General features: G+C 40.4%; 1 protein-coding gene across 4 annotated transcripts; it reads left to right on the forward strand.

The window, feature by feature from the left end:
- The first annotated feature begins 198 nt into the window (after positions 1–198).
- PLEKHF2 (pleckstrin homology and FYVE domain containing 2) lies at positions 199–22990 on the forward strand. 4 transcript variants are annotated; one of them, XM_089517666.1, is made up of 2 exons: positions 199–398; positions 19027–22990. In XM_089517666.1, the coding sequence occupies exon 2, from the start codon at positions 19041–19043 to the stop codon at positions 19788–19790; it is 750 nt and encodes a 249-aa protein (XP_089373792.1). In that variant the 5' UTR covers positions 199–398; positions 19027–19040; the 3' UTR covers positions 19791–22990. The 4 variants fall into 4 exon arrangements, with proteins under 4 accessions (XP_089373792.1, XP_089373793.1, XP_089373794.1 ...); XM_089517667.1 differs by lacking the exon at positions 199–398 and adding an exon at positions 1137–1316; XM_089517668.1 differs by lacking the exon at positions 199–398 and adding an exon at positions 3604–3621.
- The last annotated feature ends 135 nt before the right edge of the window (positions 22991–23125 follow it).

Here is a 23125-nt window from a genome sequence, read left to right on the forward strand (position 1 = left end):
TGGGACGTTGTCTTTGGTTGTATTTTAATGTTCTTGGCCGCCTCGACTGCATTGGAGAGGCGGGGTATAAATACATTGTGTTATTGTTATGATGATGATGGTGGGAGAGGGAGCAGGGGACTGAGGAGGAAGGGCCTCTGTCTTCGCCTGAAGCCCTTTGGGCTTCTCAATCCTCCTCCTCCTCCTCTCTCCCAAAATGGCGTCTGCTGCTCCTCCTCCTCTTGGCTCCAGACTAGTCTTGGGAAAGCATAGTGCCGCCGCTGAGCCTGGCCCTCCTCCTCCTCCTCCTCTTTCAGGTTGCCGCTGCTCCGTGTGTTTGCGAGGGAAGCCTAGCTGCGAGAGGGCGGCGGCGGCGGCGGAGTGACAGAGGAGCCGGGAGCGCTTCGTCCGGCGCCGGAGTAAGCGTCCTGGGGGCCTGGGAGGGAGCCTCAGGTGGCCCTCGCCGCCGGGGATCCTTTGGGCGCCTCCGGGGCATAAGGAAACTTTCCTCCTCGGTCGCGGCGGCGGTCCTTTTGCCCAACGCGGCCATGTTGGGAGAAGAAGCGTCCCTTGGGAGAGGGCGACCCGAGCCCTGCTTCCCCTCCGCTCCCGCCTTCTCTCTCCAAGGAGGAAGGGAGCCTCCATTTTGAGAAGCACTTTCTTCTTCTTCTTCTTCTTCTTCTTCTTCTTGGGTGCCTTCGAGTCGTTTCCGACTTTGGGGAACCTATCGCAAGGGCTCCTTGGCAGGTTTCTTCACAGAGTTTTATTCTTTGCCATGGCCATCCTCTGAGGCCGAGAGAGTGTGACTTGTGTTGTTGTTTTGGTGTGTGTTTGTGTGTACTTTCCAGTCTTTCCCAACTTAAGGCAACTCTAAGGTGATGATACTATGACATGGTTTTCTTGGGAAGGTTTCTAAGGTGACACTATGGCAAAGTTTTCTTGGCAGCATTCCTTCAGAGGTGATTTGTTTTTGTTTTGCCATGGCCATCCTCTGAGGCTGAGAGAGTGTGACCTGCCTCTGTGTGCTGGTGTTTTTATTGTGCTTTCAAGTCGTTCTCCGCTTAGAGCAGCTCTAAGGGGACCCTATCAGGGGTTTTTCTGGACAGGTTCCTTCATAGGAGGAGGCTTTGCCACAGCCATTCATAGTCTGAGGCTGAGAGAGTGTGACTTGCCCAGGGTCTGCGTTTCATAGCTGAACCCTGTTCTCCAGAGTCCTAGTCCAATGCTTAAATCCCTACACAACGCTGAGCAGGACTAAGGAGCACAATTTCTGTGTGTTAGTTTTTAAAAGTCAAGATATCTGGGCTGCATCCACACTGGAGAGATAACCCGGTTTGGTATGGCTTTAACTGTTTTCTGGTTCAAGGTCATAAATGCAAAGGACGACAAAGCACCGCAAAGTGCAGGACATTCAACAAAAGTACAATATATTACCAAAGGAAAGGGGTTTTTTTGGGAAAAAACACAATAATATAAATATAATTCATGCTTTGGAAGACATTGTGGAATTCCTCCTGGACAGAAGATCTGAATGGAGGACATGTCCTGGAAAAGGAGGACCTCTGGTCACCCTGCCTCTGAAGATATGTACCAAGGAAACTCCACAGTAGGCTTGCCTTAAAGATGCCATAAACTGGAAATGACTTGAAGGCACACAATGATGACAACAACAACAACAACGACACAACAGGGACTCTGGGCCAAGCCAGATCTTCTGGAGATGTATCAAGAGGGCAAATGGTGGCCCTTCAGACCTTCTTTTATGGACAGTACAGAAAAGTAGTGACAGTTGGGGCGGCTTTTCCTCTTAAGCTTTCTGGCACTATCTCTCTGGGGACACAAAGACGAAAAGGAGACCACTGAAGGAAGTCCTAAATGTCCCCCTCAGTAGGGCTTGAGGAGGGGGACACGAAATTTCGGTTACCCCCTTCTTGTTGTTTTCCTCGTGTCATTTTTGACTTATGGTGACCCTAAGGCGAGTGGTTTGAGTGTTGGACTAGGGCTCTGGAGACCAGGGTTTGAATTTCAGCTCAGCCATGTAAACCCACCGAGTGATCCTGGTCAAGTCACACTTTTTCAGCCTCTGAGAATGGCCAGGGCAAACTGTCTCTGAAGAAACTCACCACAAAAACCCCGCAGGGCACACAGCAACAATCATGGGGCTTTCTTGTCAAGTTTCTTCAGAGGGCTTTTGCTGTTGGCATCCTCTTGAGGTTGAGAGAGTGTGACTCTCCCAAGGTCCCTCAGTAGGCTTTTATGCCACAAGATTCCTAGGATTCCATAGCATTGAGCCACGGTAGTTAAAGTGGAGTCAAACTGGGTTATTTCTATAGTGCGGAAGCAGCCTTTGTGAGCCTGTTTGTGGGGTGAGGGAGGAAGTAAAAGTGTCAGTTTTTTTCATTTCCCTCCAAAGAAAGCGCGCCTGTTGTTATTGCCTTTTGCTCCCTGGCAAGCGAGTTTTTGTGGTGGTGTGTGATTGTTTTGCATCACAAGGCTAGGGACTTCCTGTGCCTGTCAACAAGGTTAGCTAAGCAAGTGGATTCCAGTTTGGAGGAAGTTAAGCCGCTCTCTTCTATGTAATTTGTTGGGCCTGGCCGAGATGGTGCTCACGCCCTTGCTTTCTTTTTTCCCCTTTCCTTGTCAAGCTCTGGCCTGCATCCTCTTCCTTGTTGTGTGCCTTCAAGTCCTTTCCAGTTTAGGGCTCCCGTAAGGCAACACCTTGTCATGGGGTTTTGGTGGCTAGATTTGTTCAGAGGAGGTTTGCCATTGCCTTCCCCTGAGGTTCAGAGAATGTGACTTGCCCAAAGTCACAGTGCTCCAAAACACACTGCAGAAATAGTCCACTTGGAGACTGCTTTAACTGCCCTGGTCCAATGCTGGGAAATTCTTGGAACTTTAGTTTTGTGAGATATTTAGACTTCTTTGTCAGAGAGCTCTGGTTCCACAATACACTACAATTCCCAAGGTTCCCTAGCACTGAACCAGGGCAGTTAGTGGTCTCAGTTGGGATGATTTTTGCAGTATTTTGGATCCCAGTGGGTTTTATGGCCAAGCTGGGAATCAAACCCTTGGCCTCCAGAGTCAGAGCCCAAATCTCAAAGCACTACACCACGCTGTCTGTCATGGAAAATGATCAGTAAACGGTTCTAAAAAGTAAGGGTTTTTCTCTTTAGTCTTGCTGTGTTCCTTCAAGCTGTTTCAGAATTATGGCGGCAAAAGGCAGGGTTGTATTGGCAAGATGTGTTCAGAGGGAGTTTGCCTTTGCCTTCCTCTGAGGCTGAGACAATGTCACCCAGTGGGCTTCTGTGGCCAAGCAGGGATTCGAATCTAGGTCTCCAGGCTGGCTTACCTATCTATAATTGGAATTTTATTTGCTTGTGCATTTAGCAGAGTCATACCTGCTTAAATAGAACTTGAGGTAGTTCATAAAATTAATGTACAAAATACACACTTTTTAAAACGCTCTTATTATTAATGCAGTCATGCTAGGAGGAAATCCACACTGTTAAAAGTACAGTGCAAGTAAATGGGACAGAATTAATAGGAAAGGGTTTTCTTTTTTAACTCTTACTTAACTGTATTACAAATCTTATTTGCTTGTTCATTTAGGAGAGCCATACCTTGCTGTCTGCAATGTTTAAGGTAATTTATGAAAATAATGTGCAAATGCATAGGTTTTTTTTTTTTTAAAAGGCAGTATTATTAACTAAGGTCCAAAACACAATGCAGAAATAATCCAGTTTGAGACTGCTTTAACTGCCCTGGCTCAATGCTAGGGAATCCTGGGAATTGTAGTTTATTATGGCACCAGAGCTCTGACAGAGAAGGCCAACTGTCTCATAAAACTACATTTCCCAAAATTCCCTAACCTGGAGCCAGGGCAGTTAAAGTGGTCTCAAACTGGATTACTTCTGCAGTGTGTTTTGGACCCAAGTCATACTAAGAACAAAACCATGCAGTGTTAAAATGACAAATGGGTCAGGCTTTGTGTCAAGGTAGTACTGTGAATGTATGTTCACTTAAAAGATCTCTTCTGAGAAACTTAACTGTTCAAATTTTATGAGCTTTACATTTTGTTAGTATACAACAAAAATATGTTGACTGTTTGCTGTTGTAGCTTTTAAAAATTGACACAAATTGTTCAGCCAGCTGCTATTTCCTGTAAGGATGGTCATCTGATTTTTAATTTTTTTAATCTTTGCCAGTAAATGATTCTTTTTCAGTAGTTACAGATTATCTTGCATTTAAATATATATACTTAGCAGTGCATTTGTACACACACACAACTGTACAAAATAAATAAAAACAAATAAATAATTTGATATTCAGTTGATGTAAAACATCAGCTCAAACTGAGGCTGCATCTGGACTGCAGAAATAATGCATTTTGACACTGCTTTAACTGCAATGAATCAATGCTATGGGATCCTGGAATTTGTAGTTTGTTGTGGCACCAGAACACTCTGGCAGAGAAGGCTAAATATTGCACAAAACTACAATTCCCAGAATCCGATAGCATTGACCCATGGCAGTTAAAATGGTGTCAAGCAGGATTATTTCTGCAGTGTGGATGGAGCCTTAGTCTAGTCTAAGTCTGTTTAAATTATATTGTAGCATGAGCAATAACAAATGCTTCCAATTTGGGTGTTTCTAAATGGATTTTCTTCACAAATGTATAATAGATCAAAGAGCAAAACAGGAAAAATTGTCTGAAAGAGAAAGTACAATCTTTGTCACTTCTGTTGATCCTGCTAGTGCACTTGCATTACATTGGCATTTTAGGAAGGCTTTGCTATTTGGACATAGAGATGTGGAGGTTCATCTGCTTCTCAGAAATAGTTTCTGGTCTTTCCTATTAGGTGTTGTGAAGGAGGTGCTATGAGTTAACTATTGTAAACCTGGGGTATGGGTAAGTAAAATGTGGCCCTTGAAGGTCTCCATAGTCCCCAGATCCCTCCTTTTCTATATTAAATGGCCCGAAATCAAAACTGGAAGTGACGTCACTTCTCTTCTGGTCCTCCTGGGTCCTTCTGTGTAGCTTACTTGGAACCACAGGGGCAAAATTTGTCTCCTACCCCTTCTACAGTTGCCCACCCTTGAATTAGGGTCTGCAACAAAATATTGTAGTGTGGCATGCTTCTGAATAGTATTGCAGTCAGTCAGCCATCCCTTTCCCCAGGATTCTGCATGTCTTTCACCTTGTATGCAGGTATCCACTTGTCCTCTCAGTAGTCAGCTTTCCATGACTTTTGAGCCACGCGTTGTCCTCACTGTAATTTTTTTTAGGGGAGAAGTTACCCCCCCCCCCCAATAATTTTACGTTTCTGTAAACTTGAAGGCTGCCCTGAAGGTGCTGTTAGTAAACTTCTGAATCTGGCCAGTATTTTTGGTTTCATACATGTTGGCACTTTTAACCTGTGCATCAGAAATAGAGGGACTACTTAGGAGATGCAGATTCCTGCCCAAGAAGCTTATGGTATGCATTTCAGCAACAGGGAAATAACATGAGAGGAAAGAAGGGTAAGGGAGCCAAGACATGACTACATGCAGTAGCAGTTACACAAATCTTAGCTTTATCTAAATTTAAAAGACACACTGTTGACTTCTGGACACAAGTTGCTGAAATGCAGTTTGCCTGACTTTCAGATACTACTTGGCAGTACAGTAGCTTTCTTGCATATGTCTCCTTTTCTTTATATGGTTCATAGAAGAGAATATAGTGAGCATGTTTATAATTGTTAATAAAAGCTGGGAAAACAGTACATTTGTTGCAGCCAGTATCAAATATTTGTATGTCTCCTGTTCTAAAATAACCAAATTTAGTTACACTGGGGAGAAAGGAGATAGAATTTTCCATATATTATAAATTACTTTGCATTTCTAATACTTGTATATGTTAAGGGTTATGTTCAGTTGCTACTCTCAACTGAAGTAGCCACATTGAATAAATGGGACTTATTTAAGTATTGATTTAACACTCAGCAGTTGAATCAATGAATATACTCTGTTTGGAACTGACAATTGTATTATGGTCTTAAATAGATTTTAATAAAGTGCATTTTCATTTAAAATACTGAACAAGCTCTGATCAGAAATTCACTGTAGGATGGTTTAAATTTTTAAGTGGGAAGAATTAACAGAGATGTGTTCTAAATACTGTTTCTGTGTGTAAGAAAAGTGGCTACTGTTCAACTACTCATTCAGTTCCTAACTTGTAAATAAGTTCAGCAAGCTAGTTACTAGAACCTTAGATTAAGTTTGTCTTCATGATTAATTGACTAGTTTTCAGATGTTTCAGTACATTTAATTATCCATACATTCTGGTAGGCTTATTTGGTTGCTGTAAGGATTTTAAATTCAATCTGGTTTCCCACCTAGAGTAATAAATGTGTGCCATGTCTCTGTGTGCTTTTACTACATATCACATTGATACTATGGTGAAACAGAGATTAAAATCTAAACCTAAACTATCAAAGCTACTTTGTGCATACTGTCATGTCCTTTAGAACTAGATACCTCCTTCTCCCAAGATAAAGAAACTCTTGACACTGCTTATTAGAAATAATTTTTAAAGGAGGACAACACTTGGTAGATCTTTCAAAAAATTGATACGCCAGCTGCACCCTTTCCTGGAAGTCAAGGATCTTGAGACCATGATACATGCTCCAGTAACCTCCCATCTGGATTTCTGTAATGCGCTCTACCCTCATGCTTGATCCGGAAACTTCAACTCAGGTACATCCAGAAGAGACCATATAACACCTATCTTAAGATGACTTCACTGGCTGCCTATTAGTTTCCAGGCTTGATACAAGGTGTTGGTTATCACCTTTAAAGCCCTAAATGGCTTGGGTCCAACCTATCTTTTTAAAAGCTGTTAAGACGGATCTCTTCTGGCAGGCCTTTCCTGAATAGATACCCGGCCACCAAATTAAAAACCCAAATTGTGACCTGACCTTGCTTTAGTCACTGTTATTGTCTGTATGCTATCTTTTTAAATATGTTTTAATTTAATTTGTTTAATTGTATTTTAAGGGGGGTAGGATTGAGGGTTTGGGAATGTATATTTTAACTTTGTAAGCTGCCCCAATCACATTTCGTAGAGGGGCGGGATATAAATAATAATAATAATAATAATAATGAAAAATGCACTGTATGCTGTAGTGTAAATTTTATAAAGTACTCATTTATTATAAGCATTTCAACATACTCTGCTGCCACTGGCATTGCTTTCTAAAGGTTTTGTGTCCAAAGCTCAGTTGCACATGCAGCTTTGGGTGGTTACTTCAGATCACATTTCCTTTCTGTAATCTGTCAAATTGATATTAGAGTCCAGATTTAAAACTCCTGCATAACATTGAATGATTTTACTCAGATGTCTGCTTTTTTTTAGTTGTCTGAAGATTTGTGGAGCTATCATTGGTTATTTAATCTCCCAAATGCTCACATTTCTGCAAGGATTAGGAAACTAAATGTTAATTAGATTATATCCAGGTCAAATAATTGTGTCACTAACACAAATAAAGTGTGACCTTGAAGTGGTCAGAGAACAATGGCACCTTGAGTCAGTCTGTGTATCACCTACTTATCACAGCAAAACAAGTAACATCACATCTTCTACTGGGCTGAAATCATCATGAGAAGCTCAGTCATTTCATGGGTTTAGTGTATACTGGCCTTCCAGGAAAGAGGAATTTTGAGGCTCTTGCTAAATTATTGGGAACAGTGCTCCTAAATGGTGTCATTTTTGCATCCCTTCCTGACAATGTTCCTGTCTTCAGTCCAGAATTCTTCTGGCTCCTGGCCAATTAAGCAGAAGTAGTGCAATTAGACTTAATAGTGCCAATCTATTTTTAACATTGCCTTTAAATTCTATAGGGATTGGTTTAGTGTTCTTCTTTAGCTTTACTCTAATTTTTGATATTAGCAGTTCATGCTGTGTGTCACAATCTGCTTTTGGTCTTGTTTTTGTAAAGAACATGGCGCTTCTCTGTCTTCTGCCTCAAGTTATGTACAGTTAGCCCTTCCTATCTGTGGGAGTTCTGTTCCAGACCCCCTCCATGGTTAACAAAAAAAGTGGAACCTCAAGTCCCATTGTTCCCAATAGTGGCACACCATGTGTATGACTGTGCTGACATGGCTGTGTGCATACACTGCCATTGGGTGAATGGGGCAGGGCCATCCATGGATGCTCAAATCAATTGATGGCAAGAGACACCTGTAGTCGGTTTGATTTCTGTTTTCACCATCAGGTGATGTCCATGAATACAGTCGCCTCATGGGTTGCTTGAAGAATTTGTTTGTGATTAACCAACTGCTGGCTTTCTCCTGCTTCCTTTTTTGATCCTAAGCCAAATTTTCCTGCAATCTTTGAACCTGTTCTGTTTGCTGCGTGTGCATTCCAATTGTTTTGTGGTTAGCAACTCCTGTTTTGGTGTGTGATCAATTTCCTCCTGGACTCTAGAATAAAATCTTTCAGTTTCTTCTTTTTCTGCCTCTGTAGTTGGAGCATAAATTTGGATTATAGTTATACTGACAGGTTTTCCCTGAAGTCTTAGTAATATGATTTATTAAGATTTTGCATTATATCGTTTGACTACTTTTGCTACATTTCTCTTCACTACAAATGCCACCCCATTTACTCTGTATAATGGTCTGATTCCAAATGCCCCATTCCTGTGCTCGATCACCCCAAGTACTGCAATGTTTATATGTTCCATTTCTTGTTTTGCTATGTCTAGCTTTCCTTGATTCATCCTTCTTACTTTCCATGTTCCTATAATATGTGTTGTGAAGATTTGGACTTTCCTTTTACCTCTGACCACAACATCAGCTAAAGTACTTTTGTCTTGAGTCCAGTTGTGTCATTAACCACAGTGCTACTCATCGTTGTCCTCTGCTCTACTTAAGTGGTTTGTTGTGCTTTCTGACCTGGGAGTGTCATCTCCTGGCACTTCTTTTGTTGCATTTTGCATTATGTCACCAGAAGGTTTTCATGGTAATAGACATTCAAAAGGGGTTTACCATGTGTCCTTAACTATTACCAAGTGTTAGCTATGGTTGCACTGCTGTTATCCCTGAGAGATCCTCTGTCAGTATCAACCCCCCCCCCCCCATCTCTACCGCTGCCCAGCTGACTTATTTAATCTGGCCCCTCAGCAAAAGCCTGTCTGACATAGGAGACTCTAGTAGCAGCACTGCTACCATCATCTTAGCGTCTTGCCTTACAGGGGAACACAGTTCCACCACCACAGAAAGTTAGCATCATAGTGAGAGGCTAACAGCATATCTGGATATAAATTAATTATAGAAAATATTGAGTGCATCAATAGTCAGTTATCATGAGCAGGGGAGGCTCCCCATGTCTTCCTCTCATATAGATGACAACCCCCAATAGATGCTGAAATACATCTTGGATTCAGGTGTTGTATATGTTTAAAGTAAGTACAGGAATTATCATTCTCTGACTTGTAGACTGTCTTGCAAGCAGATCTTCCTGGCATTTTGAATGAAGAAAACATTGTCTTAAAAGGCATTTCACTCAGTCCAAAAGAAAAAATATCAGAGTAAAATGTCTACGTATCTTGAAGTTTCCAGTCTTTCAAGTGTTCCAGGGGAAAGTGTGTGTGTGTGTGTGTGTGTGTGTGTGTGTGTTTTCCTCCTAATGTCTCTCCCTCCTCCCCAGCTTTCACAACTGTATTTATGACTGAGGTTTTTCTTCAAAGATAAATAAAAGATGCAGTTTCAGTTGCGCTAGCTAAGAGGACATAAACATGGATCAGAATTTCTAAAAACCTATGCAAAATCCATTCTTTGTATTAGGATCACCAAAGAGGACCAAGTACAGTAGTATAGTTGTGGGAAAATATGGGGGAAAATCACTAGTATATTAACTTAGATGCTTGTGACGAATTTCCTGGAATTCTTCATGCCATCAAAAATCCTATTCTCTGTCTCTGTCTCTCTCTCTCTCACACACACACACACAGAGAGAGAGAGAGAGAGAGAGAGAGAGGATTAGTTTGGCTTTTGTTTTGATTAATCTCAACACTTTTGTTATAGCAGGAATGAAGAGTGTTTCCTTCCAGATTTTGTTGCAGCTCTCCTTAGAGTGGTTTTCACTTTGGGGAGAAAGGTAGGATATACATCAAATAAATAAACCAGCCCTAACCCATAAAGCCAAAGTTGTGGGATGATGGGAGTTGCAGTCCAACCTGTGGAGGGCTACACTTTACCCATCTCTCCTTTAGAGAATAGTCAGATTAGTTTTATTTATGGCAGTGAGTTATAGCCCACCTTTTAATAAGTTACTAGAACAGTTTACAAAAGTTAATGTATTTATGTGATTTCATTTTCAAGTCCATTTTGTGAATGTTTCAGCAATGCCATTATTTGTTTCTATACATCCACTTAAATTTGTTGTGGTAATGATACTTTGTCCTCAATATTTTTTTCTTGTAAGGAATCTGATGAAAACGTATTGAGAAGAATGTGCTCTGTAGTGATTAATACTGTATAGTGGAGCTGTATATGTGGAGTCCCTTTTAAAAGGTAGTATAGTACTGATGACTTTGTACGGGCACCAATTTTGCCCTAAGCTGATAACAGACATCTTGAAAAGGTTAGTCTTCAGCTTTCACATTGTAGGTGCAACAATTTTGCACTTTTGGAGCTGCTATTCCTGCCATTAGTGGGAGGTTCTAAATTATCTTGTTTTGAAGTACAGAGTGTACAAATGAAGTATTGAAACTTACAGACTGTTTGTTTCCTTCTCAGTGACTCTTCGAAGTTTAGTTGAGTGTCTGTAGTATAATATGAAACCTCATGAAATAGGATCTTTCATGACCTTCCCCTGAGAGTGTTTCAGAACCATGGAGAATGCAGTTGTCATGGCTATGGCACCCCTTCTCTTTTCTTGTACATATGGGACTTTCAGCTGGGAGGCACTTTCTGTTCAGAACTGTTTCCATTTCCTATCTTTTTTCCTTGTGGTAATCTTATATTCTTGTGATGTTCCTATAAAGCTGTGTCTTGCTCTGTTCCTTTATAAATACAAGTAGTCATCTTGCACAGGCATAAGAATTTATAATCCACGAATAGCCATTTTCTTTATGAGGGAGCAGGGCTGGATCAAGTCAGTTCTCTTTATGTACAGGACCACTAGCTCAAAGCTAGGGGTATGAAGCAAGTGCTTTGATGACATAGTGAAGGATATACTTTCTGAATGATTCTCTACAGGACCAAATCAGCAGTAGTTCTTGCCTTTCCAGAATTCACATGGGAACATGGAATTTTGTTGCTTCACAACTAGAACAGTAAGATGTCTTACCATACCTTCTTTCAGAATTGATGAGATAACTGGGGTCAAGATACAATTATGTAGGCTCATTCCTGTTACTGCCCTGCATGTTGGCCATCTCTGGTCTTCACCACAACCCATTTTTGCCTAAGACATATTTGGAAAAAAGTCTTGAAAGAAAAAAACACAGAGGAAGAATCAGCTAAGTCAGCTGAGAATCATGAACTTGTAACACAGGAGTGTTTATAATGCTGTACAGTCTTCATTGCAAAGCAGTCTTTTTGTGAGAATCTTCCCAGGAAATTCCACAGGTCTTGTGACAGCAGCTGTGAAGCCAGATATGGGAATGCTGCTTTCTTGCAAATTCTTAAGAATAGGATAATTTGTGAAACTGAGAAGATCAAGAAGTATGAGAGAATCTGGCCAAAGTATGATTTGCTAGTACAAAATGATTAATATTAATTGATTGAAAGCCCCAAAATTTGAGCTAGTGTCATTGCAGAGAATACAAAGACTTCATTGTACAGAACTAGTTTTATGGTATTCCATGTGTGTGTTGTTTCATTTAAAACTTGCTTGCCAGTCTTGTGCATCAACAGGTGACAGATATTTGGCACAGTACAACACTATACACACAGCCTGCTGAATATACAAGCCTCACCTCCACTGTTTCTGAACTGTCCCTCAGTCTTTCGCCCACTTGTACTGAGCAAGGAGATTTGAAGGAGGAATTCTACTACTACTACTACTACTAATAATAATAATAATAGGATTTATTTATATGCCGCCGAATCACTGGGAATCCAGGTGGCTTACAACAGAGGGGATAATAGACGGTTCCCTGCCCTCAGGCTTACAATCTAAAAAGACACGACACAAAAGGGGAAGGAAATGGTGAGAGAGGGAGGGGATCAGGTCCAGCATTCTTCTCTCCCTCTTGAGGCCTGGACCAAGGCAGATGGACTGGATGGAGGGCTCTTCTTCTTCAGACTAGCCCTGATGGAGCTGGGCCTGCCTGTTCATTCCCTCACAGGCCGAAGGATGACAGTTATGGAGGGAGGAGTCTCTTCTTCCAGGCTAGCCCTGATGGAGCTTATGTTCAAATAAGAGAACCAAGGCTGCATCCGCATTGCAGAAATAATCCAGTTTGATACCTTTTTAACTGCCATGGTTCAGTACTGTGGAATTCTGGGATTTGTAGTTTGTTGTGGCACCAGAGCTCTCTAACAGAGAAGGCTAAATGTCTCACAAAGCTACAGTTCTAAGAATTCCATAGCATGGACCCAAGAATTCCATAGCAGTTCCAAGAATTCCATAGCATTTTGGTGTCAGAATAGATTATTTCTGCAGTGTGGATCTCGCCAGTATTGAATTGTGATGTACATGGAATACTGCCTGGTTAACATTTTAGGGAAAAAAAACTTGGGGTTGCATCTTCAAATGAACTTTGGAGGATGTATTTATTATAAAGTGGCATAAGGTTTTACAGAATAATCTCTTTGATCAGATACTGAGGTAGAGCTAGTTAAAAGCTGGCTAAAAGGAAACATCTTTTTAAAAGGCTGTATAATTAAACATGTGACTTAGCATTTGCTGTCTTAAAAGAGATTTGTTGTTGTGTGCTGGAAAGTTGTTTCCAACTTATGGTGAGCCTAAGGTGGTGATATCATCTGTCTTTCTTGACAAGAGGGGGTTTGCCTTTGCTGCCTTCTGAGGCTGAAAGTGTTATAGTAATTGTAAAAAAAATGTAGAATAATTAGAAAGTGCAAAAACCTGAGAATCCTATAGCCCATATTAAATAAGCCAGAAATTCTGATCAACTGCTATCTTGCACCCTATGCACCTATACTTTCATCTTTCTTGTGCCCATCAGACATTTAAATTATGGTAGGCTGCAATAAACAGAGCACACAGATTACTGTGTGCATTCCTTCTCAGATAATTGGGTGTGCATTCATCAGTTTTTTATTACTGGGTGGAAAAGAAATTGAAAGAATCTTAATGTTATAACTGGCCATAGATTTCTTGCCATATTTCTTTTTATAAATTTGGATGGAATATCTTGGGATTTCTGGTAAAATTGGATTTCTGTTAGATCTACATCTTATTCCATTGTACACAGTTAACAGAGTTTATGATGGGGACGTGGTGGCTTTGCAGTTAAGCCGGTGACTGATGATCACCAGGTTGGCAGGTGGGCAGTTCGAGACCCAAGCACCACATGACAGAGTGAGCTCCTATCTCTAGTCCCAGCTTCTGCCAACCTAGCAGTTTGAAAACATGTAAAAAGTACAAGTAGATAAATAGGTACCACTTAGGTGGGAAGGTAACAGCATTCTGTGTAATCATGCTGGCCACATCATTACGGAGTTTCTCATCTTTGACAGTTGTCTCATCTTTGACAACGCTGGAGATGAGCACCAAATCCCTACAGTTGAATACAACTAGAAAACTTGTCAAAGGGGAAACTTTTACCTTTACCTACTTTTTTGCACAGATTTTGATGCCTGCCCACTCCCCCTTTTCTTTTCTGTTTCACTGGAATTTTTTTGTGTTTTTTAAATAGCAATGCCGGTATTGTAAGGCTGGTGAAAGAAGGCTAGAGAAACACAGGCTCCATACAGACAGGCCAAAATAAAGCTGCTTCAGGTCACTTTGAAGGTATGCTGTTTAAAGGATGCATGCGTCCTAAGAGTCCGGAAGCCACGCCAAAGCCATGCTTCAGTCCTTAGGACAGGAGCATGGATTTGGTATGGCTTCCGGACTCTTGGGACACATGCATCATTTAAACAGCATACCTTCAAAGTGACCTGAAGCAGCTTTATTTTGGCCTGTCTGTATGGAACCACAGCTTTGTAATTTTGGACTGCAGCAGCATGTTTTTAGTAAACAGTGCGGTTTGAGCTTGGGAATAATTTACATTTTGCTGTAGCTATCCTACTGTAACTGTGTGCCTGCCTACAAGAGGCAAGATAAATAGGAGCTGGCTGCAGAATCCCTTACTGAGTATGCATGAAGAGCAAAACACATAACTGTGCAAACACTACAACCCATTCTGGACAATAATGCTCCCCTCCCAAGAGCTCTTGGTGGTAGGCCTTTCAGACTAACTGAAAGAAAGAAATTGGCAGCATGAGCTTTGATAGACTTCAGTCTGCTTCCTCAGATGCTTTTTAGAGGTATTTTCACTTATTCATCATCTAATATATGTGACATCCTCTGTCAACAATGCCCTTCAGCACTCTACATTAGGCAAACAGGGCAGTCTCTGTGCCATGGGATAAGTGGACATAAATCAGACATTAAGAATGGGAATACAAAAAATTATCCATCTTGAACCTAAGAGCAGCAGTCCTTGAACAAACAAACAAACAAACAAAAACTATAAAGGAAGATTGGAAAGAGAAATAGCAAAATTGGTTTAACTTCCCAGCATCATGATGACTCTCTTGGCCACGTTCTCACATCTCCTTATGCTAATATCTCCCTTCACCATTCATATGGTTATCTACCATCTGAACTTGGCTTTTAATTCTTGTTTTTAATGTTGAACTGCTGTACTTTGATGTTTATACTTATCGTTTGTTGCTATTAAGATGTTGTAACCCGCCTTGATCTCAAGGAAAGGCGGGCTATAAATAAACGATTTATTTATTATTATTTATTTATTTCATCACCATACCCACAAGTATTACATTTCTATTCACACATGTAGTCAGTGGCACTGCTGAGGTTGGTATTACTCTGAGGTGGAGGGTGAACTGCCTTGCCCTCTTCCTGCCTGTCTACCCGCCCAGACTGCTGCTGAGGGGTTGGGCTGTGGCCTGCAGAGTGCCCATTCAGGGTTCGGCATGGCTGCTCTCTGAGCAGCTGCAACAGACCCTGAAGACTTTTCCAGAGGGTCAGCATGCTAGACCCTAAAAGCATCACCCTTGCAAAAGCAGCCACTACTGAGGGGCAGTGGCACAGCTTCCAGAAGGCCTGGTTTAAGGTCTGGTGTGGCTGCTAGTCAAGTGGGAAAGCATCCTTTTTTGCTCACCCATTAGCCGTGCCAGTCCCTACGGGTGTACTGCCCCACTGGGTGCAATCCTCCTTTGGGTGTCACCCAGTGCAGTCTGCATCCCCCTAGTGATGCCACTGCATACAGTCACCTCATTCACAGATATAAAGGTCTATTCCTAGGCACTTCACTCTGCATCTGATGAAACAGACGTAAGTCTACAAAACCATATGCTACCAATTTCTTTCTGTGAGGTCCAAAACACACTGCAGAAATAATTCAGTTTGAGACCGCTTTAACTGCCTTGGCTCAGTGCTAGGGAATCCTGAGAATTGTAGTTTATTGTGGCACCAGAGCTCTCTGACAGAGAAGGCTAAATGTTTCACAAAACTACAATTTCCAGAATTCCCTGGCATTGAGCCAGGGCAGTTAAATCGGTCTCAAACTGGATGATTTCTGCAATGTGTTTTGGACCTCAATCTCAAAGATGCTAAAGATCCCTTTTGCTTACTGATCCACACTAAAATGACTATGTCTTTGAATTTTGTTAGACTATGTAAGTGTTCACCAGTTTTGTGAGATATCATTGCATAGTAAGGTACTATTGCTACCACTGGTAGAGAAACAACAGCCTTAGAAGCAGGGCTGGTTTGTTTTTTATCCACTTTCATTCCCCAGCAAGAAGAGACTTGTTCTGAGTCTGGCTTTGGTAATAGCAGCAGGACCCTTTAGGGTGGCTGATCACCTAATTTGTAGAGGAAAGTAGGGCTCCTCCACAAAGGCCATATATAGACTCCCTACTCTTTTTCTGAGTTCCCCTCTCCCTTTTTTTTAGTGCTACTCTTTTCAAATTGAATATGTCAAATATCATCTAAAAAAGTAGATGATTCAGTTATAATTGTCCATATAACTTGGTATCAGCCTGATTGTTGCAGATTTATTAATATCATTTGTTTGTGTTACATGTGCAATGTGAACATAAGAGAAAGTGGTCTCTTTCCATTTACAGGAAACTTGTTTACATTCTTTGCCTTTAGGCAATTCTTTAGGAGACTAAAGCTGTTTTTGATCCTGTAAAGTAGTTACAGTGTCCTCCTCATAGGATTTCTTTGAAAGCTGAAATGCAAGTTTTTTTCTCTTTGACTAGTGCTGATTTTTTAAAGAGAAATATCAGCGCTGCTTACTGCTTTTCCTGTCATGAACATGTATTTTATAAACATCAGCTTCAGGAAAATGTGTTTTTGGAAATATGGACAGCTTTTAACAGTGTTTTGCCTAGCCCATGTTCCTATTCTATGTACCGTATGACCTCATGTATAAGTTGAGGGCAAATTTTGGAGCCAAAATTATGGATTTTGATAGGATGTATGGATAAGTCGCAGGTAAAACTTAAGGACATGTAGCAAGGGATTTAAAGGACAAAGCAAAGAAAAATGATGCCAAAGAGAACTACTATTTTCCCACCTAGGCTTTAAAAAAAGCCAGAAACATATCAGCAATGGAAGGAGCAGAGGAGGCTGGTGCTTCTTTTAGGTTCTCCCAGCTCTTGCCGTTCACTACTCCAAGAAGGGGATAGTTAAAGTACAGTACATAAACTGACTCATGGATAAGTTGACCCAAGTCTTTTGGGTTCATTTTTTGACTAAACTTTTTAGACTTATACATGAGTATATATAGTACTTCCTCCAATTTGGCCTTCTTTTTTCTTGCTTTTCTTTTTTTCTTTGTATAAATGCAATTTTTAAAAAGAGCAATAATTCTTTCCATTGTCAGTCCATACAGTTACTTAGACTTGCCCACTACATGAATGATTGTCCCTTCTTTTTGCTCCTGTCCTGCTTAAATGTTTTTAGCTCTACCTTTTTCCTGTATTGGGACAAGGCAAATTAACCTGAATTACACTTCACTATTTATAGTGAATATGTAGTGAATTTTTAGCAATGTAGATATAAGGTGAGTGAATAAATAAATAGTATTTTTCTGTCTAGCTTTGAGCACTGATACTATGTACAAATGAATAGGCAAATAGTTGTGGAGGCTGTCCATGTGACTCACAATGTGAATCTGTGTGATCATCTCATGTTTATTATTTATTTATTTATTTCAATTGTATGCCACCTTTCTCCCAAAAAGGGACCCAAGGCAGCTCACAAGATAAAAATACCTTAAAAGCATTTTAAAAAACCAGTTGAAAAGGAGGAGGAAGCTCTCCTCTTCAGACAGGCAATTTCCCTGGGAGGGGTGGAACAGGAGGAAGTGATGATGGAAAGGACTAGTGAACTCCCCCCCCCCCCATGTTTATTTTTCTAATTTATAGAATACCTGACTAGTGTTTTGGCTAGTACCAGATTTAGTGAGGTAAAACTATTGAAGTCACAGAGAGTTAAGTTGGTCTTGACAAACTTAAGACCTGTTTGAGTGGATGTTCTCTATGTATGATTAAAACATGAACCAGTTGTAGTTTCTCAGGCCCTGTAGACACAGGCCCTTTAGCATGCCATGGCGACGTGCTAAGGTTGCCTCGGGGCGCCGTTTCCAGACGCCCCTTAACCCTAGAATGTCACCAGGACGTCACAGCTGTGCCGTGCCGTATAAATGGTGCGTACAGCTGTGATGTCACTGCCACGCGTCTTCCAGATGGGCACGCGCAGCAGCGACGTGCTTGTGCCGCCACAAGCAGTTTGCGGCAGCGCTAAAAGGATCCGCTTTTTAGCGGTCCTTTTGTTTCCACATAGCCGCGCCGCGCAATTTGGTGGCTGCTGCATGGTTATGTGGAAAAGAGAGGCAGCCACTGGCTGCCTCTTTCTGGCGGTCTGTACCCCGCCTAAGTTACAAGTTGTAGTTTCTAAGTTCCACTTTACTGTGAATCAGAATGCTTTGTCACAGTTCAGGAATGATACAAGCTGGGGCTGAGCCACTCTGAAAGTGGTAGAGTCCATTTGCATGACTGCTTGTGGCATGACAAGGAATTACGTATCACTTCTGCTTCTGGGTGTTGCTCAAAATATAGTAAATTTTAAACAGTTTTTTGGGGGGTTGATATTTGTGGGGGGTAATGGGGGCAAGAGGAAGCAAACTGCCACATTTTGTGACAGCATGCATGCTTCTCCATACTTTCTTTGGCGTTTTTAGTGACTAGGGTTGGGGGTGGGGCTGGCAAATCAGGCTTTTGAGGTTCATATGTCATTTGTGCATTGGCCTTTCCCCCCCAAATATAGATGAATATAAACAGGTTAAGAGTATGGCAGTGACATGGAAAAGAAGCTCTGTGGGAAAGATTGAAAATTTAGCCTGAAGGAGATAAAACTGGGAATTTGGATTGAGAACAAGATAGCACTTTACCTGAAAGGGTGCCACACAGGAGATAACAAAAACTTGTTTTCTACTGCCCCAAACTGCTAGGCTAGTTCAAATGGATTTACAGAAAGGTAAATTTTGGTTGAATTTGAGGAGAATTTTTTTTAAATCTTCAACATCTTTATGATTGGTAGGAAAGCAGAATCAAAGATGTGGAATAATTTGGCCATGGATACATTCATTTTAAGTTATTAATTAATTGAAAAACAGTAATCAGGGCTGTGTGGTCAGTGATTTGTGCCAAATAGTAATGGATGTTACAGGAAGATGGTCGCCAATGGCATGCAACCAGTGGCTAAATTTGGGAGGGAACGTTTTTAAAATGTTTTTATGAACACAGCATTTTGGCAGAAGAGCTACAATGATCTAAAAGTATTCTTTTGTGTTTCAGAATTCTAATGAAAGATGGTGGATCGCTTGGCAAACAGTGAAGCAAATACAAGACGAATAAGCATAGTGGAAAACTGCTTTGGAGCTGCTGGACAACCTTTAACTATTCCTGGCCGTGTACTAATTGGTGAAGGAGTACTAACAAAGTTGTGTAGGAAGAAGCCCAAAGCCCGGCAGTTTTTCTTATTCAATGATATTCTTGTGTATGGTAATATCGTCATCCAGAAGAAGAAATATAACAAACAGCACATCATTCCACTGGAAAATGTAACTATTGAGTCCATCCAGGATGAAGGGGATCTCCGGAATGGATGGCTTATCAAGACCCCCACTAAATCATTTGCAGTTTATGCTGCCACAGCCACAGAAAAATCTGAATGGATGAACCATATAAATAAATGTGTCTCTGATTTGCTTTCTAAAAGTGGGAAGACTCCCAGTAACGAACATGCAGCTGTGTGGGTACCTGATTCTGAAGCCACTGTTTGTATGCGCTGTCAGAAAGCAAAATTTACTCCTGTCAATCGTCGTCACCACTGCCGAAAATGTGGGTTTGTTGTATGTGGGCCTTGTTCTGAAAAGAGGTTTCTTATACCTAGTCAGTCTTCTAAGCCTGTGCGAATCTGCGACTTCTGCTATGGCCTCCTTTCCACAGGAGAGATGTCTGCATGCCAGTCCACAAGATCAGACTCTTATAGCCCATCACCGAAACCTCCTTTAAATGATACATCAGATGATGATGATGATGATGACAGCAGTGACTGAGTAATGAAAGAGAATATTACAACTGGCATTTGAACCTGAGTCATTGTACAAGGAAACCTCTAGTTGCAGGCTCTTCTGAGAGGCCAGCCTAGCCATAAAATTTGCCTGAAAAACCTTTAACTCGAATGTGCCTCAATATCAAAATCTCCTAGAATCTAGCATTAGTTTTTTCTCCAGGGACAGATTGTTGTGAATAAATCATTTTCCAGCTTTGTATACTTGATTTCCTCTGTAGGGGTGAGTTAATTGTCTTTTCCTTCCCCCTTCTTCCCAGTGGAGGAACTGAAAATCAAGCACAAATTTTGTTTTCTTTTTCTACCAACAATCAATCCCTTGTTGTTTGTTGATGTTATCTTATGGCTTCTTTTTAATACTGGGATGTGGAACTAAGCCTGCTTGAAACTGTGGTATTTTGGTTAGCACATTAAATAGGACATCTTAATCAGACTTTGAAACTGATACTATACTATGATCCTTTGTAAAATAAATGCATACTGTATTTCAGTAACATTTAAAAACATTATGCAAGATTTCATACACCAAGCAGTGCCTTGTAATGACTGCACTGTTGCAGGAAGAAACTAACATGTTTTTACCCTCTGGCATGCAGCCAACTAAAATATTGTTGGTGCTATTGACAATAATTGCTGTTGTATAACTAACATTTGAGTAGTAGGGACTGTGAGCATAGTGCTGCAATTTGCATTCTTCACTAGTCTCTTGCACACAATTTTTTTTTAATTAGGATGTTGTATATGAACAGATGCTGCACTGTTGTGGAGTCCCTATTATGAGCTCCCCTTAAATGTGGCACATCCACAATAGGAACAAAACTGCTGTGCTTGGGGACTTCTAAGAAAGTAGATCTTCAAGTAGATCTGATATTTTGATACTTTAAAAATTGTGTAAGATTATTAAATGTTTATAGCTATCAGGTGTTAGTAACTGAGAACTATATTGTTTTGGATCATGGTATTTGCTGTAATGTTTTTTGATTTCATATTTATAAAATTTAATTTGTCAGATTTGTCACTAAATTTTTAAACTTGAGGAATGGATATTTTAAGTAACCAGAATCTGTTTTTAAAGCACAACAACATGAAAAAAAAATGTCCCAATCATCCAGCCGAAAAAGATATCTTCAAAAAGTCCATCCCTTGTACACAGCTGACCTCAAGATAGAAATTAACTGCAGGTGACTTCACATAAATCCAGGACCAGGACAAATTGTGTAAAAGTGTTTTCAATAAAATATTTACTTTTTACTTTTAACAGCATTCTTTTCTATGATGGCGTCAATTTTAGAGAAATGTCAAATTTAGCTCTGTGAAGTTTTGTAAAACCCTGATGCATATCTATATTTTTATATAACTTGTATTCAGTCAGTTTATGTAGAAGTTCTCTGAGATAACTGTGCAGGAAAACAGGAATTAGCATCTGAAAGTTTATAAAAAGTATTGAATATTGTTTGTACAAAAAATGTTATAGTATATAGACAGTTTCTGCACTGTTTGCCTCATCTGGCAGTAATTTGGCTCTATTTATTGAATAAACAGTCAATTCTGCATCTTGCATTAGTCTCCCAGTCTGTACTCTGGCTGCTTTAGCACAGATGTCAATGTTGGGGAAAAGTGAGGTGATTGTATTGGTGATGTGAAAGCATTTCCATTTACTTTGGGAGTACCTTGGGAAAAGGTTTGCGCTGATTGTGCAGCAGCAGTACCCAATAGATTATGCCTGCTCAGAGCAGTAGGGCATAAATCCAGTTGGTTTTTTGCCAAGTAGATTAGACACTTGGAATGATGTCAAGACATATTAAAAAATTTTCTGGGTCTAAGAACTGGTTTTTAGATCTGACTTTCTAGCTGAAATTCAATAAACCTGCACAGTATTGAGGGACTTGTACATTCGTTCACATGGAGGCTCAGAGAGGAATACATTTGCCTACATTTTTGGACAACTCATGGACCTCCACATCTCTCTCATATGCTCTTTCAATTCCCAAATTCAGACTGAGTTTGTGGATTTGGAAAGACAGTGATTTAAAAATTCCACCTAGAGTGTCATTAAAATGCTGTAACTGAGTTTACCATTTTACAGTATGTTAGAAGATACACATAACAAAATCTAGATCATGGTAGAGCATTACAGCAATTTTGGCCTTGCACACTTTTCTTTCTCCACCAAGCATTTATGAATTGACTGGAAGGTCTTTTTAACTTACATGAGTTAGTGTTGTTTTATTCTCAAACTTTGATTAAGCTCAAGCATGGTTAGTTGAAACAAGCAGCTTTCATAAATTTGGTTTTGAAGTCCCCCCCCCCAACAAAACATAGTTAAAATTAGCCACAGTTTGTCAAGGTTCAGATGACACAGCAACTTGTGGTTAATATAAATTCAAATGTAAGCTGCTAAATATCTTGGGGTTGTGATAGCAGGAAATATGTCAGCTTGAACCTTACTGAGGCTCACTGTGATGTATTAGGCATTTTGTCAGGGTAGTGCCTTTGCTTTGCTTTGCTTTGCTTTGCTTTACAGCAGCCATAGAAGACTGTGTTAAAGTCATTGGCCACAAAAACTAAAAACAAATGAACCAATAATGTGTCATTGATGTTTGGAAGCAGATGATTTTTAAAGAGAACCCAAGGATGCAGTATTTTTTGTGCTTCTTTGGAAGAGGTCCACAGATATCATTGAGACTTTTCATCCATTAGCATTGGTAGGAGTTGGCTATAAGTGGAGTTAGTTTCTTTTGCTGAAGGGCTAATTTGATGACCTTCCCTTAACCATATCACAGATATAACTATAAGATATGAAATATGTTGACATAGTTCCACTTTCCTATCTTCTCTTTGCAAAAGACTGCATATTCAGTATTGAATAGCATACTTGTAGTTGCTCAGATATCTTCTAATGCTGCACAAATCCTTTAACACTTTCTGATTCCAAGAAAATTATTATTCATTTGTCATCATGCTCTGCCTATCAACCTCTTGTCTCCATTATTATCTGTGAATGAAATTCACATTATGCTGCAATTGATCCTTAAAGCTGTTACCAAATTGACATCATAGGACAAAAAGAATCCTAGGAACAGGATTGTGAAAATAGGTTACCACTTCTGTGGTACTGCACAGAATTTTTTTTATGTAAGATAAATGTTTGTCTTTGGTGTTAGTCAAACTTTTAAAAGGGCTTAATAAATGGTTTTGTAACTTGAATTCATGAGACTGAATTGTTTTCTTTTTATAAATTGGAGATCAATTTCAAATAAATATTTCCCCCCTCTTATGCATAGGCTCTTTTCTAAAGAGCAAGAGGAATTTGCATTGCAA

This window comes from Sceloporus occidentalis, unplaced genomic scaffold (genome assembly GCF_023333645.1).
Source record: "Sceloporus occidentalis isolate IW3139 unplaced genomic scaffold, rSceOcc1.0.p SCAF_3, whole genome shotgun sequence".
Classification (NCBI taxonomy): domain Eukaryota; kingdom Metazoa; phylum Chordata; class Lepidosauria; order Squamata; family Phrynosomatidae; genus Sceloporus; species Sceloporus occidentalis.